The 13,523-nt window shown below is 29.9% G+C and overlaps 1 protein-coding gene across 1 annotated transcript in view; it reads right to left on the bottom strand.

Annotated features, from left to right (window-relative positions):
* Nucleotides 1-13,523, bottom strand: part of LOC118185349 (Ig-like and fibronectin type-III domain-containing protein 1) — a 144,026-nt gene that overhangs the window by 59,099 nt on the left and 71,404 nt on the right. The window contains exon 2 of the mRNA XM_085806864.1: nucleotides 12,191-12,312. Within this exon, the coding sequence (XP_085662990.1) occupies nucleotides 12,191-12,272 (82 nt within the window). The 5' untranslated portion in view covers nucleotides 12,273-12,312. The remainder of the gene's footprint in view (nucleotides 1-12,190; nucleotides 12,313-13,523) is intronic.

Below are 13,523 nucleotides of genomic sequence, written 5' to 3'. Positions count from 1 at the left end.
ACTATAGAAAATTATTTTTTACATCTAAAGTAGATCAACTTTTAGTTACCCTCTACCTCTTACACTGCCTCAGACAAATATAATAGAGCGTTTTCAGCTTTAAAAATTACGTTGGGAGAGTAAAAAAAAAATATATTCTATTTCTTTTGGTTAATTCGTGCTCTTTTAACTATAAACTGCAGCTTTAAGTACGTGTATTATTATTAAACGAAAAATGAATAATAATATATATCATTATAAGTTAATAAAAACTGTTTCCAAAATTAATATTATTACTATTCAATATGAGTGTGAATCTGTTCAAGTATCAGTAGAGTGCATTATTATATGAAGTACGAGAAATAAATTTTGAAAATATAAATATACAAAATATTCAAGAATATAAGAACTTTTTTATTTACTAAAGCATACTGAGCGACGATATAACTTATGGAGGGAAATAGGGTAAAAATTAATATTTAACAATATTTTTCGATAGATATTTTTGCCACCAAACGACTTAATACATTTCCCGAAAACAAGAATTATGAAGAATTTAGCAAATGGCTTGCTGAAAAATGAATTCTTAACAATAAAAAAGTAAGTACACAGTAAAGGCAGTTTTATACGCTTTCGACCAATACAAAAAGTATATTTTATTTTCTTATGCATTTCAAGTGCCATTTGAATTCATTAGATTCCTCTATGTAAAGTAATTTATTTTAATTACTAATCTATAATTTAATAAAAACTCAGCTCTTTGCATGACGCTTTAAAAATATAATCTATAGACGTATTATTATTCACTTATTTTCATTCAAGGTTGTTTAAAGATTAGGTTTCGAGGAATATCGACAGTTTTCCTCCTTCAAGTTCAATTAGGGCAAAATTTCGTCATGCCATATTATTTCTTACTGATAACAAAATAGAAGTTTAAATATATTACGCAACAGCGAAGTTGCTTTTTGTTACGTATCGTTACTTTAGAGTACTGTAATGAGAGGGAAAGTTATGCATTTATTCGGACAAATCAATGTCAAGGGCTTTTTCTTTAACTTTTGCTTGATAGGTGTGAAATAAAAACATTTAGGTCATATGACATTTTGTCACAAATCGAATTCATATTTAATGTACCTATTTGCGCTCTATTGACATTTAAAGTAGTAATGAAAACAGTCGTAAACATGCTTCAGGATTAAAGGATAAAATGCCGACGTTTCTAAGAAACAACATAATACAACAGGAAGTGGAACCAAAGACAAATCGATATTTAAAAATTCGGAATATTCGGGCTCATTGTCTTTATTTGTATTTATTTACTCTTATGGAGTGCGTGAATTTTACCTATTTTATCGTTTATCATATTATATTTTAAAAAAGTCACACATTACTACTACAGATTTCTCCTGTATAATTAAACAATTGAATCACTTCTTGTTTGCCTTAACACACAACCATTTCTATTTTAATTAAAATAAAACGACGAAATACAATTTTTAAGTAGGCCTTGAAACTAAGCGGACAATGTTTTATTATTATTTATATAAAAAATTTAATGAATTACTACTTGCATTATTACTAAACAAAAAGAAAACGTATTTTTTGTTTGCTTAAAACAACATACACAGCTTATTTCCCCTCAAATAAAATTAACTAAGACGTTAATTTTTATTCCAGTAAAACAATAACATTTAACATCGTGGTTGGATTTTTGCATTTGCATTTTTTAATAAATTCATTATTTTAATGAAATATGCAATAAAAATGCAAATAAATTAACAATAAGCTTAATTTTATTTCGCCTATAAAGAACAACGAGTGATCTAGATAATTGAATTTGCTGATATTTGGAGTCCAAACAATTTTCAGATTTTGCGGATATTTGAACTTTAGCCTCTTTACTTGGTAACATTTACTAAAAATTTATTTTGTGATATACATGTTGTATCATTATCGTTTTTAATACATTTGATAATAAAGAAGCATTTAATTTTTTCTTCGGCTATGCATTTTGGAAACATTAAAGGAATCAAAATTCCCGCAGCTGAAGAAAATCCTATTTAACCTCCGAAACTATAGTAAAATTTACTCATCTTAAGTTGTTTTGGGGCTGTAGTATCCTTAACTTAATAAGTAGCCATTGTCGTAAAAACGAATAATGGGCAACAAATTACAGCTGAAATGGTTTTGCGGAATTATTATATTTTAAGGGCTGGGCTGTAATAAGATTATTAAACACTGAAAATTCATCATGCTTCGAATCCCGACAAATGAATGGCCTTATATCATGGGTTTTTCTGATTTTCCTACATGCAATGCAAATATGAAACAATTTCCTTAAGAATCTACATAGCATCTACATAGGAATTTGTCTTAAAACTACCTAGGAATTTGTTTTAAAACATAAAGCATAGGGATGTTTTAAAACATAGGACATGTCTAAAAACATACAGCATGTCTTAAAACATAGAGCATGTCTTAAAATATAGAGCATGTTTACAAACATCTACATAGGGTTTTGTCTTAAAACATACAGCCGTTATGCAACAATTCCTTGCTGATAATAATAATTTGATTATCATGTTTCCTTTTTGTAATTAAAGCCAGTTATTTATCATTTACATCAAACTCACAGATTTATAAACTGATGCTGAAAGCGCATTATGGTGTATGAGCAGCCCAGTAACTTTATCGCAATATGAATTTTCACCACTGTTTCATTGGTAATGTGAATATGAGTAAGTTTTATTTAAAAAGTCTTTCCGAATGCATCCTTCTTCTCCGTAGATAGCCTTAACATGGTTTCTCAATAATACTTTCAAGAAATTTTAGGACTGTTTAAGATTTCCTGAATGTTGAACATGTATAAGAACTTCCGGTTTTTCGTAATATATTTTAAATTTCTGTTTGAATTGTTAGGTTACTTTTCATATTTAATGTATTTTCCATAATTTTAATACTACCTTCCATAAGAACTTATGTGATAAATACTCTTTCTATACCAAATTTCAAACCAGAAGTTTGGACGTTAAACTATTATGCTTCAGTTTTGGAGACTCTAAAAATATAAGAAAATGTCACTTTCTAAAGTTAATTAGATTTCATTGATTTTTAATGCTCACAAACAATTTCGATTTAAAAATACGTTTTTTTTTTTTTTTTTTCTCAAATTTAAGAACTTGCCGCTAAATGACAAAGATCTATGTACACACAAATCTATGTATGCATCTAGTCACCGTCCGCTTTAATGAAAATCTTGATCTCAAATAACAATTATGATTACATTGATGAAATTTTATTGTTATAAAATTTAAAACGGAATTTATTTAGTCACTAGTTTTATTGCTACTTAGAAGAAGTAATTTTTCTTCTTGTCCGGAAGATTCTGTTATAAAAATTCCTGCGGCAGCAAAGGGTTTCGAGGAATTATTAGCAAATAAATCTCAAGCAAAGAAAACATCACGAAATGTCTTGATTTATCTTCCGATAATTTAGTGAATTTTACCATTTCTTTCCGAGAAAAAATTACTATGGTACGTACAAGAGAAATGTGAAAATTAGTAAAATAACAAATGGTATTCAGGCAACAAGGGAAAAATTAATGAAGAAAAACGACACGAACGGAACATTGGTCACGAATTATTACAGCAAGAAATCTGTACTAATCCGTGATTAATTACATCTTTAGCACCGCAAAATCATTATTTAAAAATCTTTATTGGGATTAACTAAGAAATGTGCATATTTATACTTTAGACAAAAGAAAAAAAAATCTGTAGAGAATTAAGCGATGAAATCAGGAATGACGGAAGAAAATTGTGTGATTATCACCTGAGGTACAAGAGAGTAGCAAAGGACACATTTACCTGAAATAAAAAAAGAGAAAATACACAAAACTAAACAAACGTTTTGATTTAAAATGACCCCCCCCCCCAAAAAAAAAAAAAAAAAAAAAAAAGAAGAAGAAAGATAAAAAGCTATATATGAAGAGTTTAACCCAGAAATAAAATTTTACTTTCCAATTAAATTTATTAACGCTGTAAGAGTATTATAGTACTACCTAAGCAGCCAAATTTATGGACTGAATGGAATGCTTTGTATATAGAGAATTAAGTGAACCGAATTTTCTGAGATTTCGAAGAAATGTAAGATACAAGTATAATTCAGCTTGTTTAAAAATAAAGAAATTCTACAAATTAACATACATTGAAGTTCTATGTTTCAGTAAGAAATAAATGGGCACTCATAAAAGCTAAGTCAAAAGAAATCTACAATTGCTTTTATCCTAAAATACATTATTGCAAGTCTGAAGGAATGAATAATTCTTTCTTAATAACGTAGAGACGTCATTAGAACGTTTTTCGAAACCAGGAAATTGAAGAAATCCGCAAAGCCTTCACAGTGATTGGAACTCCAGACTTCCTGAATACGCATCGAGCGTGTTTCCACTTATACAACGAAGGGATGCGGGAATGAGGGAAAAAATACCTTATAAATGTAAAAGAGAAAAATTCTGATGTGTACACCACATGACTTCCTTCTATTGGAATATTAAATTGGAATATTAAATTATACGCATTTTTTCTTGCATTTCATTTAAACTTATTGGATTGAATTAAATCTACTTTGCCGACAGCGCATAAACCACAACAGAATAAATGCATTCAATAAAATTCACTCTAGTATTTGTTTACCATAGCGACACTTTGGCGCTAAATTCACTTAACAGTATTAATAATTATATAACAGTTAACTTATATAATAATTATATAACGGAAGCTAAGTTAACTGTTATATAATCCAATAATTATATAACAGTAACGTATATATTTCATTCATATTATAACTCATAATGCACAAAATTTATATCATTTAAAGAATAGAATTATCTAATCGTTGCCACATGTTCTATTCAAATACTATAATAAAGCTAGAATGATGTATAAAAGAAATTAAGCAAACAAAACAAAAAAGAAACAGTTTTTCACAGACAATTGAGTATTTCTCATTTAATTAATTCAGTTCTCACTTCGCGAGAAGGCAAAAATACATAAAAACTCAAAATATCTATATTAAAAATTACGAAGTAAATCTCAAACACTTATTTCCTCGAAAAGATTCCAGAAAGAATTAAGCATGATTTATGATTTAATTGGCAATAATAAATGAATGCGTTATCTTTGTTGTTGCAAAGTTAAGTTTCTGTAGATTGGCAACAAATCCACTAGTCTCCTGTTTCAAATGTAAACATCAATGGCCGCCATTAAAAATAGGCTTAGCGGCAATTAAACAACTTTAAAATTGCTGATAATTCTAAAAATATTGCACACAGATTTACTAAAGCCATAAAATCTTTAACCGGAAGATAAAAACAACATAATTCAATCATTTTTAAAGCAAAAAATGTACAATTTACAAACATATAAGAATAAAGAAACTGAGATCACTGAGCCGGGTAACAGAGTGGATATATATATAAATTAATTTATATACGTTTGGTGCGGCCGATTGCAACCAAAATACGAGGTGCACATCTACATGTTATAGCAGTCCTATATACAAAATTTCAACGTTCTGAGGCTACTCGTTTTTGAGTTATGCGAGATACGTACGTACATACGTTCGTACAGACGCCACGAAAAATTCTCTTCAGAATTAATTTTAAAACAGTTTTATAATTTTTTTGGAGGAAAAGAGTATTTTATTCTGTCCTTACGTACAGATATCACGCAAAAACATCGTTAAATTGCATTCGATAGCGGTCAAAATGGATATTTTCGTTGAAATATGCTGCCTGAAACATTTCGTGATTACAATACTTCCTTTTTACTTCGTACAAGGAAGTAAAAAGAATTAAAAATAATATTTATAATTATGTTTAGACATAGTACGGAAAAGCATTCACTTGTTGAATGTCCTTTAAAACTATGTTATGCGTAATATACAACATTATTGATAAAAATAAAATTCTTTACAAGCTTAAAAGAAAAAGAAGATAAAAAAGATATTTTGTGAGTTATAGGAAAATGATTGCTAGTGTTAATTTTCAGTCACAAATTAGCATCATTTCTGAGCATTGTAATAAAAGTAAATACTGAAAGCTTTCATTTGACGAACTAACACAAATGAAAAAGTATTTAACTATGGTAACAGCTTACCCTAAAACTTTAAGTGTTTTAAATTTAAAAGTTGTTAAAAATCATAAGTGAGATTCTGTTTTTGCTTCTTTGTCACGTAAATAAATTGAGAATGATAGAAGGAAAAACAAATAAAATCCTAGGGCTCTGTTCAAGCTAGATAAAGTATTATACTGAAAATCTAGTTTTAATCCATAGCTCTATTTGATCGTTTACAAGGTAAGGAAACATGTATACATATAGAAATACGGCGACAAGTTTATAGAGATAGAAAAAAAAAAGACGCATAAGAATGTTATGCTTGATTAGCATGAATGTTGACCAGTATGAGTATTTGTGTTTTACTTCTGTTACTGAAAATGCGATGGTTACTATTATATTTATTTACAGATTATTAGAGAATGCAAATACAGTTCTATTTTAGATTTATTTTACTTCCAAAGAATTAATTATTATTTCGAAAACGTATAGATGTTTTTGTGGAAAGGTATGCTTTATTTCCGCATCAAATTCCTGTCAGTATATGCACTGAGAATTGCCTTCAGTTATCGCTAAATATGATGTAGCAGATGGAAAAGGAAATATATGGGATATTTTATACGATGAAAAAGTCATTACCAATAGGAAAAATGGATTACGATTTGGATTGAAACTGATATTTTACGCACGAATGCCTTACTTTTTTATACGTATATGTGTTATTTGAATTCTTTAGTCTTTTTATTGGCATATCCTGAATATTTAGAGAAAAATTAACTGCAACCAACAATTCGATCATTTAGTACAACTTCCTTTATCATTACAGAAATCACGCAATTTTAGAGAAATTGTGCCAAGAAAATTTATCGAATGAAGAAGATATTCGCGTGTATCTGTATTCTCAAGCTCAGCAAAGTTAAGTTTATATTCTTCCGCTTTTATTTAGCATTATCAGCCGTATAACATGTCTTTAAATCGATCCAAATTTATTAATACCAAGCAGTGATTTTATTTTCTGATTTTTTAAGGAAAATTTCATCAAAATTAATGGAAAAAATTAAAAGATAAAATTGGTGATTGTAAATAACCACAGAAAATGTAATGTGCTTGAAGTGGTCTATTGTATGTTTACATCTTAGTCCCATAAATAAATTTTAATATACGCGTTATGATTAGACACATGTAAAATATCTCTGCGTAACTAATAATTTATTAATTAAGGTGTCAAAATAAAGAGTTTATTACAATGTTTGCAGTGCAGATGCCTGGAATACGTTTCACTATAAACCTTTTTAATCATGAAAACTCATTTGCAGCGTATACTGTACATATCAGATATTTTACGTACAATATGTCTATAGAAATGCAGGTACAATAAAGCTCAACTTAGCCGAACTTTGTTTAACCGGAAGAAGAAAAAGTATAAAAAAGTAAATTAAAACACACATTTAATACAAAAATAATTAATCTTCCGTGTTTCTAAGCGGTCAAAGCTTTTCATATTTCTTTCAGATCAACAGTATCATTTGATGCTTTGGAAGTAAATACATGTTTTATAATGGAAGAAAGTATCCTCAGAGTACTTCATCTGTCTAATAACCGTGTATTTAAGACCGCTGAATATGGATTTGGGTTCGAGCCCAGGCGAACAGACGGATTGTGCGATAGTTTTTCTTGGGTTTCTCATATGTACGAGTACCATGAATATGAGTACAAGCCAGTTTCCCTAAAAGCATCCTCCACGAGGGTATTCCTACCCATAGAATGACAATCTTCATGTGCTTTGCCCTATTCAAATAACCCAAACAAAGCTTATAATATTCTATGCAAAATCAGTGAACTATGAAGCATTTCCTTAGAAGATGGATTTCAATAATCAACATTCACTGAGAGTTTTCGAAGATATATTCTAAGAAATTATAGCAATTTTTTCAATCCTATGACGATATTTATCAGCGTTATTCTTTTTGGCAATATTCTAAAATTCCTGAAGGTGGACGTTTCATGGAAATGCTGTGTGTTTTTTTTAAATTTTGTGTTTATGTTATATTTAGTTTGTCTGAACAGGGCTGTATCGTACTTAAGAATTCGATGTGTGATTTCATTCCTTAGCTTATTTATTCATTTATTTATCTTAAGAACATAAAAGGTAAATAAATGGGATAATATTTCTAATTGCGTTCGCCAAATGTTGACAGCCGTTCGACTTTTTTTTTTCTCATCAGAAAACTGAGAAAACTTTCATCTTAATGTGCTGCATGCACAAGCATTTTTTAACGGTAATAAAAAAGAGAATGCTTGAGGAAATATTACTAAAGATGTCCTTCAAGTATCAAAAGCGGGCGTGGATAGCAAGTAAAACAGACTTTCTCTCTACTTTAAATCTAGTAAGACAATGATTTAACCTTGAGCATCAAAACTGGTTAGTTTTTGTTCTTCTTTCTGTCAAATGTGGAATCATACAGAATCTACAATCACGAAAGCGTTATGAAATTAACTGTCTCTATCACATATATTTATAAAGATAAATAAAACTTTTGCATCCTTTGAGAGATCTTAGCTCTGAAAGCGTTTAGAAATCATAGTTTTTTTTTATCATTTTGTACTTCCTTATTTCTTTCCAGGACTTGTTTTTAACGGAATGCAAATATATTTTGACTGTCTAAAACAAAATAAATATAAGCGTCCATAATATTATTGAATTGAAAAACGCAAATATAATTGAGTTGAGCTTATTATGATTGTTTTTAAGAACTGAAATAAATACATCAATTTAAAAAAGTAGAAGGAACTGTAGAAACGTTAGTAGCATTAAACAATACTCCATCAAGACATTTACTGAAGGATGAGATAAGCATAATTTACGAAGATTGAAGGTAAAGAATGTTAGTTCAGTTTACTCGTTATGGAGAAGTACAAAAAATTAAGTTTAGTAACAAGAGTAAAAGAAAGTTTTAAATGATTGAACTTTCAAAGCATTATATTAAAACATGAATTCTTTGACGAATGAACTGTTTTCGAAAGGTATGAATGGCTAAGCACAAGAACAAAAATCGTAACATAAAAAAATTGAAGCAATATACAGTGCCACCCTTTTAGCATGGTGTGGTAAAAAGCCCGGTGTCATAGCCTTGAACTCAGGTTCGAATCTTTGGTAATACATGGATTATTTTAAGTGCTTTCGGTCAACATAGATATGCTTAAAATGTTGTCGAGCCGAATGTCCTTTCGAGAGGTTGGTAGAAGAGAAAAAGAATAGGAATACCTAAGACAATTCCTGAACATCATTTTTTCCCTGCCCCGTAACAAAGTCCGTTAATCTAATTCGGAAGGAGATTTATTCCCTTTCCTGAGATATGCACTAAAAAATAATCTCTTAAGGAAAAAAATTACGAAGGTTATGGACTATCTAGCTTCCAGAAATTAATTTAGCTAAGACAAGAAGCTTATTATGATTGTTTTTACACAACATGCAGGGATTTAATTAAACAGTGCAAATTAGCCGCAAAAAAAGTGCCACAGCAAAAGCGAAACAAAGCAATTAACTGTAGATAAAATATTTGTGTCTGCAACTCCATCACAGGAAATCAATAAGCGCCGCTAACAGCATGAAGCAGGACATACAACACTAAGTAGAACAAGGGACTAAGCTTATGTATCTCTAAGCAACGAATGGCGAGGTGTGATGAAGATGCGACCATTTCGTGTGCAGTTCATTTCCATGCCCTACCAGTCCAAGCAAGATAACAGATTACTTAAGCAACAATGTAATATATTTCTGTTGCATAATGTATAATCTAGGCAGTGGTGTAAATGCCCCACCTTCTCAAAACCAAACGCGAAACAGGACAACTGATGACACCGCCAGCAGTGGCAGAGTTTGCGATGTCGATTGCAGCAAACAACAGTAGCATCTCGGCAATAAAACGCTACCTTAGGGCACAGGAAGGACATCTTAATCTGCCAGCAGTGGCAGAGCTTGCGATGTCGATTGCAGCAAACAACAGTAGCATCTCGGCAATAGAACGCTAGTTTAGGGCACAGGAAGGACATCTTAATCTGGATAGATAGTGCAAGGAGCCTTTACCTATTTATTCAAAGTAAATATATTTTTATAAACCTAACTCTTGTTCCTTGAATGCAATAAAATTTGTGGTCCTGATTTAGCCACAGGTTCTGATCAAAAGGTTTAGGACAACAATAAATACAATATGCAGGGATTTAATTAAACAGACTACTGAAAGAACCAAGGTTATTTGAATACGGCAAAACACACAAGGATTATCTGCCAGAGGGAGCAATATACCTTCGTGGAGGATTTTCTAAGGAAAAATAGTTGGTTTTCACATTATACATGGGGAAAATCATGAAATCTGACCAAGCAGCCAGTCCTCAGTTTGAGTTTGTGCCTTAGTTGAACTACCAGTATTTAGCGGTTTTAATCATTCGGCCACTGATGGGACAAAATACTGATATAGAAAATTAAAATGCTTCAAAAAGAGAATTAAAAAATGGTATAAATAGTTTAATTTCACATGCATTATGTATGAAAAATAATAACAAAAATCATTACATCAAATTTTGTTTAATAATTAAGAAAAAAAAATTACTGCTCCTTAAAGCATTGATCCAATGAAGTCTGATTACCTGATTTTCTCTGTTCCAGATATTGTTCTAAAACATTTTAAACTTCATAGATTGAAGCAAACTTCTTATAACTGTCAACCATCTACTACACATTTGTGTCAGAAATTATCTACTATGCTTCTGTTAACTGTCAACCATCTACTGTACTTATGTCACATTTAATGTTCCTTTGCGTCAGACGAAGGATATATTTTTTTGGATTTTAGTTTTAAAAGGCTTATATAAAAAATTAGTTTTATGTTCCTCAAATCTTTCACCACACAGGATTGAATATATTTTCCTACAAAGATCTGCCTATTTAGGAAAACTTTGTAACTAGAAGTGTCTAAGGTAAATATTTAAGGAAACAGATGCTATACACATCTTTTTCAAACACCCTGTATAATTTCTATGCTGAGTTGAGTAACAGCCTCTTCATACTGATTAGGATTTATTCAAGAAAATAAATTAGCTAATTCTAATAGTCAGAAATAACATTTCAAGGCTGAATCCTCGAACCGTTTGTCTTTGAACAATAGCTGAAAGTGTGGAAATAGAATTAGTTTGCATTTCAGTGTATTGAAAACAAGTTACATTTTGAATAATTGGTTCATTACACAGGTAACATATCAAAATAAACTTATTTCATTTATATTATAATAAAGCAATTATTTACGTATATAGGAATGCAACGAGGAAATAAAATTTGACCTAAACAGGCTACCAATAACGTAGATTCATTCACTTTTAGAACTGAAGATTCTTAAAGACATTAACATACGATTACACGCAATCATTTAGTAAAGTTTCAGAACTGAATTAATAAAACTAAAGATATAAGGAAAATAACGTTATTTAGACTTCTTTTAATGCTTTCCCATAATGCTGTACATTCATGGCACGTTCGTGGGGCTTATACATGATTTCACAGAAAGTATGTGTGAACGTTTTCTTAAATTATCTTGTTACGTGTTTCAAAAATTTGAAATGCTTTCCATTTAATACGAGTTTTCACCTTAAAGAAAATAAGGTAATTCGTTAAGTGCAATCTGGAGGAAGTATTAAGAGAAGCTCTACTTCTCTTTGCAATAACTTGATTGTCGATGTACAGTATGCAAGGAAATCTTTTTTTTTTTTTTTTTTATCATTGTTTAGTCTCTGAATACTCAATTGTCTATGTCATTTTTTTAAAAAACAAAGATATTATATATACTCATTATAACTTTCTTCCCATTAACTGCCAATTTTTTTAAGCTTTCTATTTTACATTAAGATGATTTATTAATGTAGATGCTATAATTTATCGTAATTTTTATGTCGTTTATATCAGCAAAATATTCGTCCTTTTTTTAGTTTATCAACACTTTGAAGCGAAAAATTATTAAAAAGTAAAGAGAAAAATTTAGTAGAGTTCAACAATTATATAAAATGGTTGTAGCAAAGCAGACAATTTTGAGTATATAACTTACCTTTGGCAAGAAATACGTAGCAAGTGATTAGTAAAAAGATAAATATCACGATTCGGGAAGCATGTGCTGCTTGGAGTTCCATGCAGATATTTCGCCCACAACAGTCAATGATCTGCACCCATCTGCAGAAAAAAATAAGGATTTATTTTAATACAGAATATTATAAATGTTCTTAGAAATCCAGAATATTGCATGAAGTACTTTTCAGATACACCCAACACAGCCACTGACAGCAAAAGAAAATGAAAGTTAAATTTTTTTGGTATGAAGCAAAAAACTCAAAATTTTAATAGGAAATTTTGAAGAGAAAGGCTTCCGAGGATGTTTACATAATTTGAATCTCCACATATTTCACGCTTTATGTCTGCATTTAGACTGGACTTATTTTAACGCTCTAAAAGCAGACTTAGCCATTGGCGAAACACCAGAGAATATTCAAGAAATATGAATAAAATATACCTAGTTATAAACTTATAACACTTAAAATTCTTGTTGTACGAGACATGCTAAGTCATGAACCCTTTACTTAAATTTCTTTTATATTTTTGAAACAGTTTCAACATATTTCAACTCATTCTATGTTGAAAATCGACCACATGAAAAACTCAAATGTTAAAATACTTTTTTATTTGGCTGAAGCTAAATGTGTTTAGTGCAGAGTTTTGCAACACATTCTACCATCAGCCCGATTTGCTTTGGCAAAAGGCGATGAACATCACGCTTTTTATCTTTCATGAGAAATTTTATTATTTTGTTCATTATTAACGCAGATGTATTTAAAGATGCTGATATTGTTCTTTGAGTTGTTAGATTTTTTACTTCAGATGAAAAGGGAGGGGATTTGAATTATATTTGAAAATAGTTCTAAATATACATATTTCTTATGTATTCATTTATTCATTTTACCCCTTGAGAAACAGTGTTTAGACAGTGCTTTTTGTTATACCGACTTGGGATACATTGATACAATGATTTTTATGAAGAATTTGTAACTACTAAATCAAGAATATTTCCCTTTAGAAAAAGAAAGAGTATGATCTACCCAAAGCATGATTACATATTCCGCTTTTTAAAGCAGAAAAAAAATCTTAGCAATCTATAATTTAGTTTTAAAATGGTAGATTTTTGCTGAATGATCTTTTAGCACACTTGAAATTTTTGCATCAATATCGTTCTAAAATGTGTAAATAGCCTCCTGTATTATTGCTGATGTTTAACAGCTAGAAAAGTCTTTTATAATTATATTGTAGTGATTAGGACAATCATAAATTCTCAAAATAATAGGTTTCAGTTCTAAACGAAAATTGCAAATTTTTAATAAGAACTTATAAAA

The sequence above is a fragment of the Stegodyphus dumicola genome, chromosome 12 (assembly GCF_044657685.1).
Source record: "Stegodyphus dumicola isolate Sdum_Otavi_A_Nest chromosome 12, ASM4465768v1".
Taxonomy (NCBI): Eukaryota; Metazoa; Arthropoda; class Arachnida; order Araneae; family Eresidae; genus Stegodyphus; species Stegodyphus dumicola.
Note: the sequence above shows the minus strand (reverse complement) of the source record. Positions and strands in the feature narration are given on the sequence as shown.